Raw genomic sequence first — 26,778 nt, forward strand, 5'->3', positions numbered from 1 at the left:
TTCTTTATCACTTGAATTATTCCCCCTTCGGTTAGATCAAATTATCTTCCCTCATTGTCTACGAAAGGAGATGTAGACACGTTGAGACCTTTGCTCTCTCATGACATGTTTTCCGGTTCGACGTCAAATGTCTTCGGACAAGCGCCTTTCATAAATGTCTCCCTGAAGAACATATATGTGTCGCAGGCCGGTTCAGCTCTCACGCTGTGGCCCGATCCATCCGAACATTGAGTTGCTGTGTCAGTGCACGCACAATCTCCTCCAGACTCCATCTTTTCACTCCAGAGGTGAGGAAAGTGGGAACTATTGAGAGCAGTCTACTGTTGAATGAGTTGCTGCAGGCGGAACGGTAGGCGGCAATAGTTGCACAGCAAGCACGGCGTCTGACCTTCCTCTTGATGTCAATTTCTTTTGTCGATATTTCGTTTTCATTCTGGTGTTACATCTCTTTCTGAATGCCCCTTATTTTTTGTTTTATTTTTCATTTACTCTGAGACCTCTGTTTTTCACCAGCCTGCAAGCAAATTCAGAAAAAAAATGAAATTCAATTGTGGCATGTTCGTCTGCATCGGCGAGAGTGAGAGCCTCTTTACTCTTACTCTCCTTTCACTGTTTATCGCCCGACCCACTCCGGGGCCAAGTTAAACAGGAATGGTGAGAGTAGACACCCTTAGCGAACTCCGGGGAGTATGGAGAGTGGGTCACTATGTACTCCAGTCGCCCTCACTTTCGACTGGATGATTTGAATCATCTTACCTCAGCCAGCAGCCTCGCTCATCTTTCCCCACGCTCAAATGATATTTATTTCATCAAATCAACATAATTTCCTTCCCCGGAAGTGAGACTTGTATATATATATATATATATATATATATATATATATATATATATTATATATATATATATATATAATATATATATATATATATATATATATATATATGGAAATAGACTCATCCACTGGGATTCGAACCCTTGCCTAGGCAAGGGTTCGAATCCCAGTGGATGAGTCTATTTCCAAAAATTGTCAAATGATAAATATATATATATATATATATATATATATATATATATATATTTATATATATATATAATTTATTTTCGTCTGGCCTTCCACCTTCCATTTCTACATCCGTGATCCAAGGAATATCTTGGCGTGCCAAGGTCTATATTCACACATTACCCCCGCGGGGAAATTCTACCTCAGAGAGCCGGAGGGCAGTTTGTTGGAATCTCAAGCCCCCGCGGGTTTCCACTTTGCAAATATTGTCATGGTCTATCCATTTTCGATAACTTGCTCTGTCTCCCACAAAAATCCATGAATGTATAAATATGTTTATTCAATGTAATTTTATATACTCAAGCTTGTTTGCATTCATGTGTGAGTCCATGTGACCTAGAATGACCTCTCCAGGCTAGTGCTCGGCTGTCATTAGTCAGGTCACCGGTTCGCAAATATCTCCGCATTCTCAGGTCTTCACAGGGAGACCTCATCAAAACAATTTACTTCGCAACATCCCCGAAAATTCACAGACTTTCGTTGACGTATCGTTAGTGTAATTGTTATTGATACGGTCTTCAGTAACGCAAGACTCCATTGATTATTTTTTTATAGTAACGCGGGTGTTTCCAGTTTATAAGTAGGTTCCATGACATAAACTCACAAGAAAAGCTATACGTTTAATGGGAAAAAAGAAATTATCACAGGTGTACTAAAACACATTATTAATAAGGGTGAGTGCATGTGACCTAATGTTTTTTTTGTTGTAGAGGGAGGGGTAAACTTAACCATATTATAAATAAATGATGATAGGAATTTGTAGTTAGGGACCAATTGTGTATTTGTGTTGTATTACAATCTAATAATAAAGAAAATATAGAAATATATATTTCCAATATCCGATTGTGATACAACACGTGATAGCGTGGCTTTGTATGATATAATTTAATGTAAAATATAAAAGTGTGGGCTTTTGTCTTTTTTCATTAAGGGTGTGAGCTTATGTCTTGTGATTCACCATGGTCTTGGATCTCATGTTAGACTCGTGATCGACAACTATTTCCCTCCCGGAAGAGAGCTCATAGCTCATATATGACCGAGCTATGGGTAATGCTGTGACCTTACACGCACACGCGTGTGCGCGCACACACACACACACAACTCCTCGCCCACGAAAGTTGGAGTAACAACTCGCAGCGCAGCGGTTCTGAAATTATTTCAGCCCGGGGTGGTATTCGAACCCGGACTATCGTAGTGGCAGCCGAGAACTCTAACCACTGCGCCACGATTGTGTGTGAGTTTATGCCTGTGCACTGTATGGTAGGCCTTTCCGACTTTTGTCCATTTTGTGTCATTCTGCATCATCCTTGCTGTTTCTGCATTAAAAAAAAATATTCTTAAATCAGTTCTTCAATACATTCAGTTGTCCACGCTCAGAGGACATGCAAGATCCTAAACCTTGTTATACACAAGATTCAAGTTAACTGCAGTACGTTCAAAATTCCGTTGTCAATATTCCTTTGTTCATAATCACACACATAATGATCAAAATTCCACAAGTATTTAAATATTCCAGGATGTTGATAGTATGAATGTATAGTATAATAATGATCAAAATCCCACAAATATTTAAATATTCCAGGATGTTGATAGTATGAATACACCTATTTATATTAAAGTATTATTTCCTTTGATCAATTTATTAATGAATATAGGCCTAGGTTAATTGCATTTGATCTAGAGGATTAGGTTAATTACACTAAGCAGTGCTTTGACAAAAAAAAAATTTCAGTGAACACGAACAGCAGAAGTGTCAGTAATAAAATAGATTTGTTGAGAGATAAAGCTTATGTAAAAGGGTTTTGGTATAATAACCATTACTGAATCATGGATCAATATGGTGGATTGACATTTTCTTTCGGAAATCTTTCGGACAACTTCACAAGGACCAGTGGGATTATGTCTTGGATTCAAGTTACCCAACGGACTGTTATGTCCGTTGATCATTTTCCCTCCAACAGCTCCATTGAAAATAAGATAATGTTATTATGCAAGTACGCAATATTTCCCTCCATTAAAACAAATGGAAATTAATATGATTATGTTCTTGTCCTGTATTGCAATTATGCAATATTTTCTTCCATTGAAAATAAAGTAATGTAATTGTGTTAGACTATAACTTTTGAGTTTCCTGATGATTTAATAAACGGTCTAGATTGTTATTATATAAAGTAACTTTTTTAATATTGTAGTGCTATCATAAGAAAAACATAAACGTAGGATTTTGTCCGGGAATCTCTGGATTATGACTAAATAGATCTTATTATAGACAAATCTACTATACCTTTTTTGTACTAGCTCTGGTTTCTTAGATTATATATTTTTTTCAATTGAGGGGAAATGACTGGATGTTAGAGGGATAATGGCTGAGGAATTTCGTGTCATATATATATATATATATATATATATATCCGAACGTCCTATGTTTACTGTGTAAATGTTTCTGTTCTAATTACGATTTATTCCTATTTTGGATTTCCTTTAATCGCCTATGAATTACCATGATGACAAATGTTATATTCAAGATTTGCAATGCACACGCTTCCGTTATCCCATCAACGACTAACATATATTTATAATTTTACGACATGGCCATACACGTTTCACACACACACACACACACACCTAGAGAACACCACACATGATAGCATATAGCTCAATCACCATTTTTTCTACTTTAATCTGAATAAAATCATCGAGCATCAGGTAACGCAAAATCTCTAACTGCGACTTTGGAGCGAATTTGTAAACAGATTCCGTTGGCTCCAGTCACCTTGGGGACCCCGGTCAAAGAACATTATACTGTAGATGCGTTATTGTATTTAAGGGGTTGAATTAGTTCACTCATTTGTGCATTAGAAGCACGGCAAGTGGTAAGGAGGTCATGGCACAGGCCAGGCAACTGTCTTCGACCACGGAAAGGTCACCTGAACTTTGTGTCTTCCCTCACCGCCCAAGCGGACAATTCGGCTCACTCCTAGTAACTTCACTTATTTTAGAAAGAGCACGTCCATCTGAATGGGGATATTCAGCCATCTCTTAAGAATATGGCACGTTTGGCGATATTGATTTGGTAAATGAAACGCTATTTTACTGAGATTAGACTAAGGAGCCTCAGGGGACCCATAAGAGTTGCCACCACTGCCCCCCCTCCCCTGAGACGGTTGGTCATCAGGTTGATGCGGACGACAAGAGTGACCTTCACCTCAGCTACCTATTGAAACTGGATTAAGCGCAAACAATTCCTCAGGAATAATTACATTAATGATTTGTAGCATTATAAATATTAATGGTAATAATTATAGAATATTACTGAAAGTAATTATGACCATGATGATAATCATAACAAATCGATCACACATCGAATGTTCAACTCCGTCTCAAACACAACACGCAAATTCTTAGTCATTCCTCTTTCTTCTCGCATTCCTCTTCTGGGCCGTTCTGTACACCACTAACTACTACCTTTCACTAATTTTCATTACCTGGCTGGACGCCAACGACGCCAGTCCATGCACACCGCCTCCCATTACCCTTGGTCCACTCACTGCTCCCACTCGCAAACCTGCCCCGCCCCACCCCGCCTCATACTTCTGCTCAAGCGTCGTCCACTTTCACTGCCTATTCAGTCCAACTGCTCACCTTTCAGCTTCTCTCTCTCTCTCTCTCTATATATATATATATATACGTACAGGGCTGAAATAATTTCGGTATCGCTGCGCTACGAGTCGTTACTTTAACTCGTGGGCGGGGAGTTGGGTGTGTGTGCGTGTAAGGTCACATCATTACCCATAGATCGGTCATATATCTGTCGATCACGAGTCTAACACGTGATCCAAAACCATGGTGAATCACACACACATACCGAGCCGGAACTCCAAATCTGGTGGGCAGGTAGTTGGGGGGTGCGTGTGTGTAAGGTCACATAGATCGGTGGTATATATGAGCTCTGAGTTCACGCCCGGGAGGGTAATAGTTGTCGATCACAAGTCCAGCACGTGATCCAAGAATAGTGAAACAGAAGCGCGCGCTCTCTCTCTCTCCCCATCTTCGACAACGACATGACGTCACATCTCCCCGCTGGGCTTGGTGGGCACCATCGGACTGTGCTGTACCACTTTCAGTGACGTCCAGTAGAGTATTCCATCTTCGGAGCACCCACATAACGCTGACGCATTGGGCTTTCCTTATGACACATTCTACCTTGTTCAGTAACGTCAGTTGCACGTCGAAGTCCGGTTTTTTTTTTAGCACAACAATCCACTTATCCAATACTGCGTGCTTCCAAGATCCCATCAACTGCTTTCTCAACGTATCCTCTGGTGTTTGAATGAATTGTTGGTTTATATACTGTTTATTCATTTAGGCATTCTTTTAGTTTATTTATTTACTTATTTATCATTATGTACTAATTTATTCCACATCCAACCTCGGTAGGGACTGAAGGACTCCTGTCGACATAATTTCGCGTTGGAAATCCGTTGTGATGCAAGCGCTTTCTGGTTCCTTCACTGGTAATGCAGCGTAATTCCAAAGGAAATCTTAGCTATTTTTTTTATTTGAGTGGATTTCTTTCGTTCTGATTTGTTGTATTTCAAGGTACGGTATCTATCTTTATTTTAGTTTTTTGAGCGTCAGTACTTATTTGGTACTGATTCCACCAAAGCAAAGCGGGTTATGAAGAAATATCGAGATTATCATGAGTTCTATTATGTTCCCTCTAAATTAACAGAATATTAACCTATTCATACTTCTTTCCTTTGCTTTCATATATAATACTGGCCACACCATGTGTGGGTAGATCCAAGATGTTTAATGGTTTCAAGATCTGTCATACCCTTGGGAAAAGCAAATGACTGTCAAGTATGCTTAGTAACGCCGCACCCCAGTCAGTCGTGTTTATTACAAATATACCTACGCCATCGGACATCTACCCGTACGTCTAAACTTTCTGTCAGTAAAAATCTCATACGTTGGCTGAAATCTACATTCGATTTTTATTTTTGTATAAATAGAAAAGTCACAACTGCGAAATTGTGTACCTGAGTAGAGAAAGTTGATCTTATCATGGTGAGTGTCTATATCAAATAGCCAAACCTAGGAGAGCTCGCTGGACTTCCTCCGATTCCTCGCTGTATTGGCTTCGGGGCGAGGGTGGAGGGTCAGTTGCCATACAACACATTTCCCTTGGATAGTAAAATAAAGTATGATACATCTGTTATCAATATGTGTTCTACCGTCTGCATATTTCATTTCGATAGCCATAAAGAATCCTACTCATACCCAATGATATATATGTATATATATATATATGTATATATATATTCACAAACCAAATACGTATCCGAACACAACACCCTCGGACGAAACACCCCAATATATTTCACTCGTGAGGGTGGTGGTTATGATTGTGGTGATGTGATGTTGTGGAGATGATGGTGGTGATAGAAATATTGACAAGCTGGTAGTATATACTGACCAAGTAGTAATTGTTACGTAGTTAATACGTGTAATTCTTTTCCACATATGTGATATACTTTCACTGGCAACCAAGCTGGTTAACTATATTAAGTTGTGTTTCGTCCGGGGGGGGGGGGGGCGGTTGTCCTACTTGAATTTTTTTTTGTAACTTCAAGTCAATAGTCTGATCAATCATGGCGTTGAACACGCTGTTATCATCGATATAGTTATGATTTTCGTTCCTCTATTCTACAGATTAGTTAGTCTGAATTAGATTTTCGTCAAGTTCTTACTCTTGCTTTTACAATTATTTTGCTTCCTCTGGTCGTCTCTGTGTGTTTGGACCGTTGCCTGACATCGGAATGAAGTGCAGGACTCGAACCCGCGACTAGGAGGTCACGATGCTCGCGTGCGATTCTGCCTGATACAATTGGAAATCTTCCAATTTCACTGACTATATAGATATCGGATATTCTCTAGAAAACGAGAGTAGAATTGAGAAACCCCGTTTAGATGTATTGGGTTTCGTATAGTCGATGTTAAAGTGACTTTCTTAACATTCTTATTATTTCGGTCATAGGGCACGTTTAGACTAGTTTTCGTTAAAGAGAAGACTACTCATCCACTCAGCTTCAACTGTATTCAATTTCAAGTTTCCTTTCCCACACTTTATCACTCCTCTCACCCTTTCTCATAAGCATGGGTTTGTGTGTTTGCTTGCACGCGTTTCGAGTGCGTTTTTATACACTTTTACATAATATTACCTAATATTTTACTTTGTAGTTTTGAAACTTTAACTCTATGGCATAATTGTTCATTTACGAGCCGTATGGTTACAAATCCGTTCCATTCCTTGTCCCACATGCAGATAAGTGAGCTGTATGGAACACGTGATCTGGCGCTTCTTGCGCAGCACCCAATCGCGTCACCGCTTTTATCGCCGACAACGGCCGCCTTCCTTACTCAGACGATATGACGTCAAGAGTAAACCGACGTCAAGTCCCAAGATGACATTACCAAGTTGTTAATTTCCCTCTCCATTTGACAAGAAACCAACATATATTCCTCTTTCCGTTCAGTTGACCTATCAACGAGCTGTTTCATGAATATTACAGATATATGTTAAAGTTTCAGAAAGGTACATTACTCTGGGACGTCACTATGCTTGGATATTGATAACATATAATTTATACTACAAGCATGTTTTTCACCAAGAAAAGGAAGTAGTTGTCACGGTTACGAAGATGTGGAAAGCGGTTACCATCAAAACAACAAATTGGCTTTGAGAAGCTCTACCAGTGTTGGAGGGAGTGGGTGACCTAGAGGTCACGTGGTGGGTGAGTAGATGGGTGAGCGAGGCACAGAGAATATATCACACGCTTATCTAGGCTTATGAGAACGATACGGCTGGTTATCGCTAACGGAATACTAGAATAATATGCCTCAATTACAGCAGGCAATGTATGCGATAAATAGGTAAGTATAGATAATAGGAAAAGCAAGGATTACAAATCTACAGGTTCTTCATTCTTATTCTTGATCTCAGTATCTTTCCGTGACATTTGTTCTTTTTAACTTGCAATTCATCACCATCATTTGGAGAAATAAAATACTGAATGCAGTCAATCAATCAAATCGGCCATCCTGAGTCCACTGCTGAACAAAGGCCTCCTTCATAGCATTCTATGATTCACACGACCGCACCATCCTCTGCCACGTCACTCCTGCAAATTTCTCAATCTCGTCTCTCCACCTGTCTGGTCTCCATTTTCCACGCTTCCTATCTCGCCGCGTCCACTCAGTAACACACTTGTTCCATCGCTCATTAGCCCTTCGCACTAACCTACCTACCCAATTCCACTTCCTCTCTTTTACCACCTCCACAATATCTTTCACTCTAGTCTGCTCTCTCACCCAACTTGCTCTCTTTTGGTCTCTCAGCGTTATTCCCATCATTGATCTCTTCATCCTCAGTTTTGTTTCCATCGCCTTCGTTAGTTTCCAAGTCTCACACCCGTGGATTACTCCTGGCAGAATGCATTAATTGTAAATTTTACGTTTCAAACATAAAGGTAGAGAGCCTCTCAGGATTTTATTTTACTTACCAAACACTTTCCAACCAATTGTAATGCGTCTTTTTATTTCATTATCATGATCTTTCGTCACTTTCACCATCTGGCCTAAATAATTATACTCTTCAAGACTTTCTCACCATCTATTATAATATATCTACTTTGAACTTTCGTGTTGCTTTTCCGAGAGTTGACACCTTGACGTGGTGGATAGGCTTGAGAATCTTAATGATTACGAAAGCTATGTCGATAGAGAGGATATCTCTGCAGGGTCACCCATATCGAACAGGTTTTGTAAGAAAGATCAGACAACGAGCAGCTCACACACACACAGTCGCAGGACCCACGGCAAACTGGCACGTCCCTGATGGCGAACAGGGAAATTCCTCATAGAACGCTGTCAATCACAAACCTTTATTTATTGAGTTGGAGAGGGGAGGGTGGATGTTAAAAATACCAATTGTAAGTCCTTTTTTGAGGTCTCGTAGTCCATCCTTCATCCTCAAATTTCGAGATATCTACCATTTTTTTTATAACTGATCTGTTTTTAAATTATATGATTTCCTCATCTGTGGCCAGGGAGTTGGCCGCCAATTGGACCAATTTCTTCCAAATGTGCCTTGCGCTTATTAATATATCCATTTATTTATCTATGAATTGGTTTATCCATTTCTTATTAATTCATTTCACATGAAGTAAAAACAGTTCTGAAATGAATGCGAGAATGTCATGGACAAATCAATCTTTAATTGACTTTGTTTCCAATAAGTTATTTTTTTATTCAGTCACTTTAATTAAACCAAAATTAATGCGGCAAGACGTTATGGGCCGAAATATGATTTGCAAACTATTGATATTTCCAAGTTCTCTAGAATGTCGTCACGCACACAGCGAGAACCAATCTTGCCAAATGATGTTCGATTATTATTTAATTTATTCTCTGCCTCCTTGCGTCTCGTGAGAAGGAAGCCCGACGCCCATGGTCTGATCTTGCTCCACATCCTCTGTCTCTCGGGTGTTGTAGTGGATACTATGCCACTAGGTCACATATAAGAACCGTCTCTTCTTTTCCATCTTCCTTCCTTTGATTCCACTTCCCTCCCGCCAGCCACAACTCCTCCCATCATGAACTTCCCGTAACAAGGTTCCCTGTATGCTGAATAAAATTGCCTGGGTGTATGGATCATTATTCAAAGACGAAGAAAACTAAAATTAATATACTGCATATGAATATAATATAATACCAAAACAATAGCAACGATAAAGATTACAGAGGAATACAATAAGGAGTGTCTATGTGGACTTGCATAGTGAAAGGCAGTATACATTGTGGCGACCTAATTATCAACCGTTATGGTATTTTGAGTATACATACTGCATGTATCAATTGTTTTTTTCCTCATGGAAAGGGAATAGCTGAGTCAAAGCATGCATCGTCTCCTTGCGGGAAATTTTACAGACGGGGATTCCCCCGTCCAGCTTCTAAGTTTCTATGCTACACAGCACGTTGTGCATACTCCCCCTCCATCCCCCACCGCTCCCTCCTTCCTGCCAAGTCTTCCTTTTTTTGTAAATTTGTGTTTTGTTTTAATTTTTCATGCACACGTTATATATTCTATGTATTCTAAATTATAATGCAGAGGAAGTAAATTGAACCAGTGCATTCCTCTTTTTTATTCTCTAATTATCGTACCTAATTTCGAATTCGCGTATGACTTCAAAGGCATTCCAGGAATTCATGGATCTATATGGGAACTTTCATTTTTTTTCGTATTATTCGTATGACATCACGACACCGTCAGTTTGATTTGTTCCCTGAATATTTTTGTCTATATTTCATATAGATTATATGCAAGGCTGGGAATCAATTTGATCCCGTTTTTTTGTATCGTGTGTTTACCTAATATCACCCTGTTATATTTACGTATGATCTTGTTTTCTTATATCTTTCTTTAAATGTAGACCATATAATTACTGCGTATTTCAATCTGCAGCAGATAATATTTCCATTATAAATAATCTTCTAATATATCTTTATCAGTAAAGTGAAATGTCATTCTTGTATGCGTCAGTGACTTGTGTCTCGATGGTATGTCGAAGTAAAGGGATAGCTGGGGAGAGTGACAGTTACCGGGAGCCGTTGAAAGAACTGAGCGCCATTTTATTGAGGGTGGGGTTACAATTACCATAGCATATACTGCAGCTACAATTTATATATATATATATATATATATATATATATATATATATATAAGTTGGCAGGCAATCTCATGAACTGCAAAGAGAGGGCACTTTGTAGATATAAGTACACTATCTGGATCGTTTTTGTACATGTCACATGCACTGTGCATCCACACTGTGCGTATACACATTCGTATGGCTTACATCCTTACATAGATCATTTAAAGGTGACCGCTCTGTAGCATACCTTCCCCCTCGGAGTTGACCTAGTGATCCATTTTGTAGATGTTATTATCTCAACCTGTGCCTAGTAACAAGGATTTTTTATTTATTATTTTTTTTTACTTTTTTATAATGTTGGTCATAAATCTTGGATTGGTTCACTTGTAATGAAGTGATGAGGAAACATTATTGGAAACTGCCAATGTACATGGAGAGTTGGCATAAATCCACATGGCATAAAGTCCATCCAGAAACTGTCAAATGCTTGATGAATAAGCTACGTTGTTTTTCTAATTTGGAAAACTATTTTCATACATGACGGGGGAAGTATGACAAACATGTGTGCTTAGTACTCAATCCATTCATTGCCTCCTTTTTGCACTACTTTTCCAGCCTTTGGTAATTGTATGCAAATTCAAAAAAGCTTCTATATTTTCAATAAAAGTTGTGGAACTTCAACATCAACTAATAAACATTAGTTCAAGTTGCAGGAAGTAATGTAATTATTTATTCATCAAATAAATTACGACATCATTCAATTAATTAAAACATAATGGTCTTTACCTAAAGTTGAACATTATACAGTGAAATATATTGTATGTATTTAATTGTGTTATAAGAACAACTGATGGTGGATAGACGAAAAGGACCGAAATAATAAACGTCATGAGAAATTTAAAATGTGACAGACAACATTCTCTCTTCGTAGTCCAACTCAACCGCTCTCACGAACACTGTGGCCTTGGTGAGCCGCAGCAACATGTTATACTGGTTTTGTCACTTTTTTCAGGTATTCGCACATAGACTTTTGTTATACCACGGTACTTTTAGTAATTTAATATATTTAATGAATATATTTTCACAGCAGAAAATAAGTAGAATTGCCGTTCTTATTTTATTAAATATTGTAAATATAGCGACCTTTAGCATGCAGCAATGTGATTGGTCTGCGTTCGCGCCGCGGATGAATATGACTTTCACAATCTATGAGATCTTAAAATCCACCATTCTTTATCTTATTATTAATTACTACAAGGCATGTCAACAAACGTCGTAATAGTATTAAATGCATTTTATCGTATCATTGTGTTTTCTGAAAGAAAAGAAAACATTTTAAAGTAGTATTGCGACATCACTAGATTACTTTGCGGAGGCTGGGAAGATGTAGTGCGGCCGAGGATATATATATGACCTCATGATCACGCTATGTTACCCCTATTTTATTCAACGTAGGGTCTGTTCACGTGTGGTTGTGTGTCGCTAATTTATTAGTATCACACACCACTACTTAAAACTATCATAAAAAGCCCAAAAAAAGTATAAAATATAAAAGAAAATACTATAAAAATTGCAAACGGTTCTAGAAACAGAAGTAAAAGAGGTGTACTTAGTGTCTTTGTTGGTAAGTAGTATTGTTTGTTTGCATTCAATATTCAACTGTGTAGTTTAAGAAATTACATATTGTTTTTTCCCTGCGATACTTCTAAAATTGCATTATCATTAGTGTGTGACTTGCTAATGAAAACGTGACGTGCTTCGTAATATTTCGGTGAATTTGTGAGGCAATAGCGGAACCATCATGGCGGACGGAATGAAGCTACATTTTCCCATTTTGCCAACGTGGAAGTCCGAAAGTTATGCTATAAGAACAAGGTTGTGGTTGTTATTTTTCTGCGATTGTTTGAGTTGGGTGATTTTCAGTAGAATTAGGAATAAAAAATGTGATAATTACAAAATTGTATATATTCGCTTTGCCCCAGTTTCACATGTATTTCATACTTAGTTCAACAAATTTATTAAAAACGTGATTATTTAGGTTTGGTTAAGGTAGGGGTTTGGGGTAGATGATGTAGCGTGCTGAAAATAGTTTAATTGTAGCTTGGAATAGACGTTATAAGTGCCCATGTGGCTGTATAATCACGTGGACTGATGTATTTTGGGTAGGTTAGCCACTCCTTAAGTTGTATTCCCGTCCGTTTGTAGGCAAATTAATTGTTTACAGAATTGTTAGTACCTTGAAGGTAACCTGAAATTGTAGCTCGGACGTAGTTAATTTTCTTTGGCGGTTCAATGTTTACAGTCCCTGGGGAAAGTGTTCGGGGTTCGGGGTTGGCTTACATATGCTAGATCATAGATGTGCTTGCTGGTGTGCAGGAATGCACGCGAGTTTGTGGTGATGGTGGAATCATGGGAGTTTAAATTAACAGCCAAATATGGTCTCGGTATTTCATTATTATTATTTTTTCATTTTTTTTTTTTTTAAACTAAAGGTGCTAGACAATTAGATTACTAGTTCAAGTACATGTTGCAGGGAAGAGTAATATCCCATGTTTATTCTTGAAAGTGATATAATTGTAATTTAATATTCGTATTTGTATAGTCTTAAATTTTCACAGTATTTTGGGAATGTAGTTTTGGTTGCAATGATTGCTCTGGGACTGGGGTTTGTAAATTGTGATGGCACTATTTGATCAATATTACCATCATGCATTATCACAGGCACAGCTGGTTTTAAAGAAATGCTAACCAGTGCCTATCATAATTAGATGTATTGATAACATTAACATGGGTACTTTGTGTCAGGGTCATTGTGTACTAAATCTCCAGAAAATTGTTGCAATAGGACTAAGTTGAAAGTCCTGTGATCATAAAGAGCTGTTTTTGGTGAACTGTATGTAATGACTGATATTTGTTACTTGTAATTAACATACGAGACTGCACACTGGTAACATGGTGCATTGCATGCTGCCTTGTAAATAGTAAGGCTTGCTCAAGCTACATCTTCCTATATCATATTTGCATCAGCTATGATAAACGGTCTTGATACTTATTGTGATTTTGCCATGTTTAGTCATAGTAGTTGGTGTAAATTCCCATATCATAGTTTTGTAAAATTCTAGCCAGTATCAGGCTAGAATTGGATTAACTGTTTTGGGATATTAATACCGGTTAGTGAGGTCCAGCTCCATGGCCACAGCTGTGCCCCATAATCTTTCAATATATTTTCTGTAACTAGATGCAAGCCAGGTTTGATGGATGGGGTAGTTCAATTATGACCAAGTTTATCAGAAATTTCTGCTTGAAGATTCTAGGCTATAACTATCTTAACATCTGGTGGTAACTGCTTATAGCCATAGGTCCATTGGGTACCGCTTGCTAAGGCTCCGCAGTGAATGGTCATTATGGTTCATTTAGGGTGCCTATATACACAATGTTTGAATGCCCTGGTATCCACAAGACTTCACGTGTTGAATGTTTTGATGCTCTGAACCTGGTTGGTTGGTAAAATTATAGCCGGTATCAGGCTAGAATTGGATTAACTGTTTTGGGATATTAATACTGGTTAGTGAGGTCCTGCTCCATGGCCACAGCTGTGCCCCACAATCTTCAATATATTTTCTGTAACTAGACGCAAGTCAGATTTGATGGATGGGGTAGTTCATTATGACTTAAGTTTATCAGAAATTTCTACTTGAAGATTCTAGGCTATAACTATCTTAACATCTTGTGGTAACTGCTTATAGGTCCATTGGGTACTGCTTGCTAAGGCTCTGCACGTGTTGAATGTTTTGAAGCTCTGAACCTAGTTGGTTGATAGGTCAAAGTGCATATTTTAGATGAATGCTGGCCATTTTAAGTGGTTTTCAGTTCAAGCATTATGGTAGTGATATAGTATACTGCACACCCATGATTTTCATGGCAATATTTTTGGAAAAAGTTCATGAAATCTGTTAAACCAAACTTGTCTACAAAATGTGATGTATGCCTTTCACCTTCATGATTTATTCCGTCCACTCTATTTTATACTTTGTTCAGCATTATAGCAGTCGCTAAAGACTGACAACTAAAATTACCAACAAACCACTTAATCAAAATGCTTGTGATTGTGGTTCAATTAGTATTTCTTCTACAGTTTATATGTTAGGTCATTCACCAAGGAATCTAGTTTTTCTCTGACAAGTAATCACTGTACCAAACTGTAAACAAGCAGTTATGCTAACTACTGACAAGTACTGGCAACTCCAATGATAATCATTGTTTTAGACAATATTGGCATAAATAAGTTGCTTGTCTTTTTCTAATTTTTAAAATGTATGGCTTCATCAATATAGATAATCGAGATTGATACACTACTGACAGCTTTGAGCTTTGAGACGCCATGTTGCCTCCTAGCTCGAGTCTTCAATCAAGTCAGCATATCCAGAGTGTATCGGAAATCATAATTAAGTGGCCTGTCATCATCACACCTGTGCAAATTTCTTGGTTGGAACACAAATGAGGCTATTGCTGGCACCTTGAAATGGTCCATTTATCAGACAGCATCTTGTCTTTTGTGTTTCAGTAATTGGACTGGCATGCTTAAGTTCAGTGGATTGTTTGTTAATGTAACATTTCATTAATAGGCAGAAAGCTGTTTTGAGATGCTGAAAGTTGGGCAAAACCATCTATATGTAAAGGACCATGAAACATTTAAAAGCGCCCAAAGGAAACACTTGTAACAAGTGTTGAGTGATGTGGGTCACTTGTCGCAGATTTGGCACAGGGTTTACTTGCCAGCAGAGAAAGTCTCGTATCGTTAGTGAGTGACCGACCATAACTTCATTTATGATTTAGCAGAAATAATTATACCACAAAACAAGCATTGTTGACTGGATACTGCTTGTCTGTCGAAATGTTACTTGTCGGTGTTGAGTATGGCCCCACATCATCGAAAAGGCTATTTGACTGGGATGTGTATTTACTTGGATCAGTTTTCTATGCACTTGATGAACAATGGCTTAATTTCAGGCCACTATTTGGTACCTGATCTTCCAGGTGTATATAATGTGGTATTGTTCTCTTCCTTGGTGCTCCCAACCAAAGCCCCAGAGCGAATCAAGACTTTACTTGCTGCCAGCCTGGGGCATGAAGGGCCAAGGATCTTCAGTGTACTCCCTAAACAAATAAGAGACATAACAGGCTGCACGGTGGACACATTTAAGGCTGGCCTGGACAGATACTTATCGTCCTTACCTGATGAACCACAGGTACCAGGCTATACAGACAACTGTCGGGCAGCCTCAAACTCCATCCCGGATCAAGTGGACCTACTAGCTAGGGACGCCAAAACCGGATTCAGCAGTGGATCACCGTGACTGTGAGGGATCAACCTCAGAACAACACCAAGTAAACAGTGGTTCCCAGTAAATTTGACCACCTGATGGGACAATCTTGTTGGTAAAGCTCAGCATAGCTTCTGACTCTCCAATATTAGTTGGGCTCCACAACTTGCAACAGTACTCAGTTTTTATTGGAAGATGTTGATTTTGACTACATTGTTGTAGATGCATAAATGTATGTAAATGTATACATGTACAAGAAAAAGTACTTGATCAAACAATCTGTTGCCCATGGAATCGTGTAAAAGACCTGTGGCCTCCACAGGACTTCAATACATGTGAAAGTGTTGCTTGTTGATTAGGACCAGCTATTTTTTCATTTATAATGTAGTGTCCATGCTTTTTCCAGTTATATTTAGGATTATTAGTTTTATTAAGCATTGTTCATATTGCTGATTTACTGTGATTTGGTATTGCATGCAGAAACTCAAATAATCATGCCCAAAGGTTAAAGCTTGTTCAAAATAGTATGTTGCACAATGAAGAGAATGCAGGGTAGTTCTGACAGCAGTTTTTGTATATATTTTGTGGATTGTTGTAGGGGGAGTTGGAGCAAATTAATTGAGCTTAATTTGTTTGTATGTTTGTGGATCACCAGAGGGGAATTTGTACATTATCCAGTCAAAAAATTGTGCATTTGTGGAAGCTCTTCATTTAAGAGGACTTGATTTAGAATAGAAAAGAAATTGGTAGACCTCTGCAGAAATACTTAAGAATCTTTAAGTCTGGGTCTCCATCATCTTGACATGGGAGCTGATAGATCATGGATAGTTTGGGAACACAATTTCAGGTAGTGGGATTAATGGTGGTTAGCTGTGGCACTGAATAATATTGTTGGTAGTGATGCATTGGCATGTGTTGTTGCAGAGTTGAAGGAAAAGTTCATCACTTTATGGTGTGAACACTCCAATACCATTGAAAAATCTTGCTGTATTAGCGAAATCAAGTAGGAGCTCCAGTCGCAAGAATGTCCCTGCACTTGAAAATAATATGGCAGACCTTTGGCAATGCTTAGTTGGGGCAGATGCCAGTGGTCACTCTAGTAATTTGGTCAACCTTGTGTAGGTGGCATGCAGTGGGGATGCATCAGAATGACTTAATTTGGTAGGGCCACTGTTCCCAACTTGAAGTATTTAAATTCTTGTTGCCATAGTGAAGGTGGTGAGGGCAATGTCTGAGGCACCATTTCCCGCCTCCTCCAGTTAGGTGAGCAAAGTGGATCCTAAGAATGTTGCTCAGTTGTGCAGGCTGTTGCTGCTCTGTACCACTGTCATGGTATAGGACGACCCCACCCCACACTACCTGTTGTGTGAATTATTCTTCTGCCTGCCCACTCCCAACTGTCACTTGCCACCACAGGAGGATTGGGTCATGTGAAGCAAGGAGTTTTTGTTTGAAAGAAGTTTCAACACTTGATTGGTGACTGATGAATTGTCATTGCTACCTCACATGTAGCATAAACTTCCCAGGTGCTATTCTTAGTTGGGGGTACTGTGAGGAAGAAGGGCATGGAGATGTAGTACTTGAACTTGAAAAAAATAGAAATGCCGATCTACCATCATGACCTGGCACACTGTAACATTCCTCCCCATCTACCATTTGTGGTCAGTAGGGATGTCATGCTTATTTTCCCAGATTTGTGAGTTATGTGATGGCGAGCACATTTCACTGGGGAAGCCACTTGTTGCCTGTCTCATTTGGGGTTCACTGGAGTTTAGTATGTATATGTTGGCAAGTTGAGGGCATAATTTCCTCTTTGGTCAATTAGTTGTGTATGCCATGGGATTGTTGATGTACCAAATTATTGTAAACAGGAAGTTTGTGGGGACCTGTATCTTGTTCTTAAATTGTCATGCTTTGTTTTGAATTTGTGGTTTCAGTTTGACTTGTATAATTTAGGCCCCAGGACTTACTGCATCTGAATGGAGACTTTCATATCCTTTAGACAAGTTTTCTACTCCTTCTCAATGCTTGGCAGTGTTCTCGTCCCAGATTGAGAAATGCTCTGTTAATTTTGTTCACCTCCCTCAGTAGTCTGAAACAGCTACAGTGAAATCACTTTTTCTACTCCTTTAACCACTTCGGTATGATGATGCCTACTTAGGCATCCTGAGGTGTGAGTAGGGACACGAGAATGCTGGCATTGGTGTTTTGATTATATATTTTTGTAGTTGTACATGAGTGATCCCAGGATTCTGTGAACTGATTTGATCATGTTTTTTGTTTTTATTACTCGGTAAAAGAGAATGAGTAATACTGCAGTGACTATATTTTTTATGCAAGTAGTGTGATGCTGAATGTGAGCATTTGACTCGTATTGAAGTGGTTAATGGGGATGTTTTTCCTATTCTCTTGGTCATGTCAATTTTTCACTTTGTGCAGGAGTTTTAACTGCTGTACATTATTAAGGACAGATTGAAGTCTGTGTAGTGAAAAGGAACCTTTGCTCCCTGGCAATGTCCCCCCCCCCCCCCCCCACACACACACATACATCCGGTCATATGATTCAAGTGAGCCCCTTATCAGCACTCCCGGATCTTCCCATGTCTTGCTTCCCATTGGATAAATTGACTGTTCTGTTTCCCATTTAATATTCCACCTTGTTCCAGACAAGTTGTCAATATTTTTGCAACAACTTCGCTCATCTCTTGATATTTATCATCTGCAAGCATGTTAGTAACTTGTAGCCCCTTTTATATCGTTTATATGATTAAGGAATATACTGGAACTAGTGCAGACAACATGGATGTTAATGCCCTCCATCCTTGTGTATCTTTGACCATGTGTACCTTCCCTTCAGGAAACTTTTCATCCATTCAAGATGGTTACCACATCAATCAATGTATTCCATAGTTCAGTGGGGTATTTGCCGAGATTAGGTACATTTAAAATCTGTGCAACACATCTCTCTAAGAAAAATGTCTAGATTTGACACTCGTAATCTTTCCGGTCTGAAGTATAATTGTGTAAAAAAAATTTGCTGTTTGTACTATATGCTGTATTGGAATTTTCATATTAAAAATGTAAAGTCCCTGTTGGCAATCTATGCAACACATCACTTTAAGAAAAATGTCTAGATTTGACACTCGTAATCTTTCCGGTCTGAAGTATAATTGTGTAAAAAAAATTTGGCTGTTTGTACTATATGCTGTATTGGAATTTTCATATTAAAAATGTAAAGTCCCTGTTGGCTTCTTTAGCTATTACAAAAGAACATGCTGACAGGAAACCTTTTGGTCCATAACTAGGTCTTGCAAAAAAAAAAAGAATGATTAATAAAAATAAGAAATACAATAAAATAAATGGCAGGCATTACAGCATATTGCTTGGGTGTTTATCTAAATGAATCTTGGAACTGTATTACATTGCACTACCTTTGCAGGAAGTTTATTCCATTTGTTTACTATTAAATCTACTTGCAGTTTGAGACCATTATTTCTGTTCTGATTTGCATCCAATGTGAAGATTTTGTTGCAATGTAGTAAATTCTTTTTAGATTCTTGTGCCTGAATCAAATCCCCTGAGTCTGTTGTTTTTTCTTTGGAAAATATTCACACGTTTTAGTTGGTGTTGTGTTTCTGATGTTTGGAATAATTTTTGTGCTACTGGTTAAACCATTTTATCACCCAATTAATTTGCCACCAAAGTTGTAAATATATAGGAATATTTTTCCATTTCCTTTGGGTGTTGAAACATGTTTATGAACTCTGCTGAATGTTCATCAGTTTCCTCAAAAAGTAATTTCCCCAAAACTAGATTTGCCCTGTCTGCATGACTAGTTTTGTATTGTCACTTGTTGGGGCAAAGATATTTCAAATTATCAAAGGATGCTCCCTGGCCAAATGGTTTACAGCATCCACTGCATGTGTGTGGACTTTGTAGAAGTTTCCACCATGAATTTTGTCCTATCAATTTTGTCCCATCAATTTTGTGTGAAAAATGTAAATGAAAATTAAAGGTAATGTACCTGGAACTTAAAAATGTAAATGAAAATTAAAGGTAACGTACCTGGAACTTACCTATACACCAGAATGGTATGAAAGGTAATATAATTTTGCCTTGTTTATATATTTTCTACCTTGAAGTTTCAGCTTGTCCCCCACACATGCACAACATGTACATAAATGCAATACATGGATTATGGAGAAGCCATTTGTTACTTACAATATCCAAAAGCAAAGTTACTGTTTACTTACTTGTTACTTGTTACTTGTTATTTGGGAGTTCTAGGCCCCGCTCCACCAGCATCGGTGCTCTGCAGGGCCTCCATTGATGTTATCAAACACTATAGTCACTTCTAATACACAAATCATCCATGTCATAACACTCGGTGAACAAATGTGTCTTCAAATTTTTCTTGAAAATGGCAGTTTCTACTCATTTTGACATTTAGTGGTAGCTCATTAAAAAGTCTTGGCGCACATCTTTCAAACGCTCGAAAACCCATTACCAAATTACTTCTTGGCTCATTCAACCTATATTGTTCATCACTATGCCGAAGCCCCATAGTAGTATCCACTTGAAAATCGTTGAGAAGACTCCTTAGATATTCTGGTTTTCCATATTTCAAGGCTCGAAAAGTCAGAAGACATATCTTGAAAACTATCCGCGCCTTTATTGGTAGCCAGTGTAATTCCATGAGTACTGATATTTTTTCAGTGTTGGTGTTTATGGTATGTTTTTAGGAAGGATTGTCAGTCTTGGATGCTTGTAGTCTAAAAATATTTTAGGGGGTTGAGCTTATGTTTCAGGATGACTGATGTGCCAGTGACTTGGATTGCTGCAGATTATTTTGAATGGTAAAGCAAGCAGGGCACTAAGAACTATTTTTATTTTTCCAGGTGTCAGTAATAGTTGGTAAAGATGAATCCCAGCGGCCCCAGTTATCCTCTAGCATCCCTATATGTGGGTGATTTGCATCAGGATTGTACTGAAGCCATGCTCTTTGAAAAGGTAGGTTCACAGCTCCTATTGACACCAGAGTAGTGGTGTTTACTGACATACATTTTTTTTTATATTTGCAGTGCATTTTTAATTGTATTAAACATTACTTGTTGTGAATGCAGCTATGGCCTTTGCTCTCTCTTGCATTGCTCCTGACCCAGGGTAGTGGGAGAGATGCAGGGATGACCAGTCCTCCAGTAGCTAAGAAGAGAGGGAGGGATGGTGAATGGGAGTGGAGAATGTGGGAATGAAATGGGTGGGAGTGAATTTATGCCATTAACTGTGGCTACCTCTTTTGTAAGGTAGGGGTGGGATGGAAGCCCTTGGTATATGTATGTGAATGCATCGAGTGGGAGGGGTACAAGGGCAATAGTCAAAAACTGGAATCTTTGTTACAAATTAATTTTGGTAACAGTACAGGGAAGAACTGACCTACAATTGTAAAACCTAATATGTAGGGGTGCTCTCATGAACTGAAAATTATCATTTACTTGAAGATTTTAGTCAATGATTTAGCTGAGAATCAAGGTTGTGGTTCCCTGTGTCAGTGGATGGAGGAGTTGAGAAGGTGGTATTAGACATACTTGGTGTGTTTCATGAGCAGGGAAGAGTGCAAATGATCATTAATAGAAAGGGTGAAGGGGTGTTTTTAAGTATAATAAATATGTTTTGAGTTCAAGATTTTGAGGGGGGGTCACCATATGGTGAAGCAATATGTGTAAAACTGCTCTTGATGTTGGGTCTTCCTGTGCAAGAGCTATTCAGTGGCTTTCGACCCAAGCAGTATGGTGGGAGACAAACTGGTCCTTTAGACTAAATGTGCTGAGGTAAAGGGGGTGATTGAACATGTTTTTATAGTATGGGTTTGTGATATGCCCTTGCAATCCCACTTCTTTGATGCTGCATACATTTGACAGGGTTCACCCTCTTCTATTGTGTTTCATCCCTTTCTAGACTCCCTGTCCTACCCATGTATTGTTTTCTTCCCGTCTGTACTTGCTGTATTTTCATTGTCCTCCCTGCTAGTCCCTTCAATTTTTCTATTTACTTGTTTCCAGTTTACCTCCATTTGGTGTACTTTCTTTCTGTACATACATATATATATACCAAGGCATTTTCCCCCCTTACACAGGAGGTAGCCATAAGACATAGAAACCACTCTCACCCATTCATTTGCCTAATACTCCACACACCTCTACACTCTTCCCTCCCTCTTATCTTGGCACCTTCCTTTCTGTACTATCTGTATTTTCCCTGTCTGTCCTTGCTGCTGGTGTCTTAAATTTCTTGATTTACTTGCTTCTAGTTCATCTCCATTCTCGCTCCAGTTCCAGCTACTTGTGAACTTAAGTAATTAAACTATCCACACCTAACATCACTTTAGATTTACCTCTTACACATCTCATCACCTTACATTAAACCACATTTAATTTTAACTTCCTAATATTTCATACATTCATATTGTCACTAACTGCGGTAGGCACTCCTCACCCAGCCATGAGCACGGTGTAGGCAAGCAACTAGCTCACTTTGTGTGTGTGTGAGGGAGGGAGATGGAACTGGGCAAATTATTGAACCTAATGACTAATTTTATCCATTTTAAGATATAGGCAGTGGTGGGTTATATAAATTAATGTAATTCTCTTTTACAGTTTTCCACAGCTGGCCCAGTTCTTTCCATCCGTGTGTGCCGTGACATGATCACAAGAAGATCGCTTGGGTATGCTTATGTCAACTTCCAGCAACCCGCTGATGCAGAACGTGCTTTGGACACAATGAACTTTGACATAATGAAAGGAAGACCGATTCGTATAATGTGGTCTCAACGTGATCCTTCTCTACGCAAGTCAGGTGTTGGCAACGTGTTCATCAAAAACCTTGACAGATCAATTGACAACAAAGCCATGTATGATACCTTTTCAGCCTTCGGGAACATCCTTAGTTGTAAGGTGAGGCATGGAATTTGAACTTTAATCTTTGATATGTGTGATAATTTATCTATATACAAAGGGCTTTTTTTTTCCCTTGTATAGATTACTTTGATACTTAGGGTTTCATTGATAGTCATGAAAGCTGTGGCCATTGATATACATCATAGTTATTTCTTTTGACAGTAGGCCAAATTCTTAGGTTATTAATGAGGGATTTTTTTCTTAAATTACAGGTTGCAACAGATGAGCAGGGAAATTCTAAAGGCTATGGATTTGTACATTTCGAAACTGAAGAGGCAGCAAAGAATGCCATCCACAAGGTGAATGGTATGTTGCTCAATGGAAAGAAAGTTTATGTAGGAAGATTCATTCCACGGGCAGAGCGTGAGAAAGAACTTGGTGAAAAGGCCAAAAGGTACACAAATGTATATGTCAAGAACTTTGGAGAGGATCTTAATGATGATAAATTAGCTGAAATGTTCAAAAAGTATGGCAAGATCACTAGCTATAAGGTCATGTGTAATGATGAAGGGAAGTCAAAGGGATTTGGATTCGTGGCATATGAAGAGCCTGAGGCCGCTGAGAAAGCTGTTAAAGAGCTAAACAGCAAAGAGATCAATGGGAAGCCTTTATATGTTGGACGTGCCCAAAAGAAGGGAGAACGTCAAGCAGAGCTAAAGAAGAAATTCGAAATGATGAAGATGGAACGACTGAACCGTTACCAGGGTGTAAACCTTTACATCAAGAATTTGGATGATTCTATCGATGATGATAGGCTTAGGAAGGAATTCTCGCCTTATGGAGCAATTACAAGTGCTAAAGTCATGATGGAGGATGGCCGTTCCAAGGGCTTTGGATTTGTATGTTTCTCATCTCCAGAGGAAGCAACTCGGGCTGTGACAGAAATGAATGGACGTATTTTGGTAAGCAAACCTTTGTATGTGGCACTTGCTCAACGTCGTGAGGATCGTAAGGCCCATTTGGCCTCTCAGTATATGCAGAGGGTGGCCGGAATGCGTATGCAGCAAATGGGTCAGATGTTCCAGCCCAGTGGTGCAAGCTACTTCATGCCCACCATGCCTCAGGCACAACGCTTCTATACACCAGCACAGATGGCGCAATTGCGTGCCTCAACTCGTTGGCCAGGGCAGCCCACTGCTCAAGTGCGAGCCAGTGGCCAAGCTCAGACTGCTTTCATGCAAGCAGCACCCTTCAGGGCTGCAGGACGTCCAGCTCAGCCAGGCCCAAGGAATGTTCCAGCCCGCCCCATGGCTGCTCCAGTTACCCAGCAACAGCCAGGTATCTCAAATCTTCTGCAACCAACCAGGCCTGTGGCACCTGCTGGTGCCCCAGTGCCTCAAGCTGTTGCTGCTGCAGCTGCTGCGAGAAACAACAATTTCAAGTTCACCCCAACAATGCGAAACCCACCTGCAGTCTCCGGTGCTCCCGGCAGTGCCATGCAAGCAGTGGCCCAGCCAGCAGTGCACATCCAGGGTCAAGAGCCACTCACACCTTCCATGCTGGCCAGTGCAGTGCCTCAGGAGCAAAAGCAGATGTTGGGAGAACGTCTGTTCCCCCTTATCCGCGATATCTACCCGGAACTGGCGGGTAAGATCACAGGCATGTTGCTCGAGATTGACAACTCTGATCTCCTGCACATGCTGGAAGACCGTAACTCCCTCAAGGCCAAAGTGGAGGAAGCCGTGGCTGTGCTGCAGGCTCATCAGGCCAAACAGCAGGCTTCTGCTGTCCAAAAGAAAGATGATATGTAAACGAGCCAACTGTTGCTGCGGCTCCCACCAAAGCCCTACTACTGCCGTGGTATTGCCGCAAACTTGCCACCAAGGCCCGGAGGACTATATCCTTGATTTTATTCTTCTCGATTTGTGCCTAGTCCATGGAGTTATTAGGATGATATATATATATATATATTTATTAATTTTTTCATGTGTTTTTCGTCATTTTTCTGGCCATAAGTTCATCCACGCTGGTCCTCATTTGGTCCCAAAGTTCCCAACAACTCCAGGGGGCACGGCATTTCTTAGAGTATCGACCACAACCACGTGAACAGTCTATGTCTAGTAGGTGTTCTTGTAAACTTTAAAAATGCAAAAAATCACAAAAAAATCGTAAAACCCCAAAAATACACAATGGACTGTAGCTGTTCAGTGACCAGTCCAGTGTGAAGGGCCACTACTTGTGGTTGGGTAACATCTACAGTAAAATGTGGTTGGATAACTTCCACACCAGTGTGATCGGTAACATACATGCTGGTTGTGGATGGTAACTTCCACACATAGTGTGGCCGCACACTTCTTAGCTACTAGGGTACCCGGGGAGGTGAATCAAGGTGTGGAGAACATAACTTTAAAGATATATAAAAAAAACCATAACCTTTGTTATAAAAAGAAAGCAAAAATGCCCTCTTAGGGCGAAAAATCCCATAACAGTCACCCGTGAAAAAATCTTTGCAAAAAAACTTTGTATACAAACAAATGTAAAATTTATAAATACAGCAACAGGAAAAATTCAAAAGATATCGGCAACCAAATAAACTTCTGTTTCTAAAACCAATAAAGTCTTTTACTCGATCCTATTGATGGGATAAAGTGACAACCGATGTATCTAGATTTGTATGGAAGTTGGTTGAATTTCGTCTGCAGTGTAAGATGAATGTGTGGTCCCTTTAAGTTGTGAAAATATATTTTGCCACCTTGATTTAAAGTCTTTTTACCCAATTTTGTAAATTTTCACCTTAAGCTTGAATGCAAGGACAGTAAATCCACCCTGTTGAATTGTCCATTTAGTTTACTGTATTGAAAGGCTGTTATTTTCTGCTGCATGTGATTGTCATGTCGGGTCCCACATCTGTGATAGACGTATACTATGCTGTGATGCTTAGCACGAGTGAGACTGGGACACTGACAAGAAAGTTTTGTTTAAAATTGCCTTGTTTTACATTGGTGGGTATCTTCCGTTGGGTGTATTGGGGAAAGGGGTGGGTATCTTTTGATGTTAACTAAATGCTTTGAAAACTAGTGCATACTCCGCTATGAAATTAGCTTTTGGTAGTGTACACTTTATTGTATATTTTTATGTAAGTTTTACCTTAATAAAAGTAACATTTAAGTATTTCATTATTTTAGTGTAATTAAGTTCTTTGTTTCAATCTTCGAGAGTGTAACCATGGATTTGAAGTATAGGTGTGGGTGGTAGTCTCGGAGGCAGCTACTGAATAACTAATTCATTGTTCACCTGGGATGAACTGCCTCGGGAAGTAAATACGAAGAATAAAGTAGACAATCTGGTATAGTCGGTTACTTCCCCATCTACACCCTTTAGCAGGTGCCCCTAAATGGGGCTAGACAAAACGTATGCACTATCAAAAGTTGTAGGGAAGATACGAAAAATGGAGGAAGACAATTGGTGTAGGCAGTTGTTCGTCTGTCAAGAATATCCTTTAGCACAGGGGTGAAATTCACCCCCAGGGGGGAATATTGGGTTTTCTGGGGGTGAATTGTAACCACATTAAGTTTACGGAATGAGGAAAGCAAATATAGGCTCTGGCCTGTCACCTGGGCTGGAATTATACCAGTGCTGACCCAGGTTAATCTTAGTATTAGAAGTGTTACGCTGTGCGATAATATCTGCATATTATTTAGAATGCACCTTTTGAAACGGGCAATCTTGGAAAGGAGGGGGGAATGACATTCTGGCAAAGGGTGAAAGGGGTGCATGAGCCAAGCAAG

The 26,778-nt window shown here is 39.3% G+C and overlaps 1 protein-coding gene across 1 annotated transcript; it reads left to right on the forward strand.

The window, feature by feature from the left end:
• The first annotated feature begins 12,141 nt into the window (after positions 1 to 12,141).
• pAbp (poly(A) binding protein) lies at positions 12,142 to 25,607 on the forward strand. The gene is made up of 4 exons (XM_076186774.1): positions 12,142 to 12,397; positions 20,996 to 21,107; positions 22,751 to 23,047; positions 23,263 to 25,607. Exons 2-4 carry the CDS (start codon positions 21,018 to 21,020, stop codon positions 24,799 to 24,801), a joined length of 1,926 nt encoding a protein of 641 aa, XP_076042889.1. The 5' UTR covers positions 12,142 to 12,397; positions 20,996 to 21,017; the 3' UTR covers positions 24,802 to 25,607.
• The last annotated feature ends 1,171 nt before the right edge of the window (positions 25,608 to 26,778 follow it).

Source organism: Oratosquilla oratoria, chromosome 6 (assembly GCF_046742065.1).
Source record: "Oratosquilla oratoria isolate Oo_2021 chromosome 6, ASM4674206v1, whole genome shotgun sequence".
NCBI lineage: Eukaryota > Metazoa > Arthropoda > Malacostraca > Stomatopoda > Squillidae > Oratosquilla > Oratosquilla oratoria.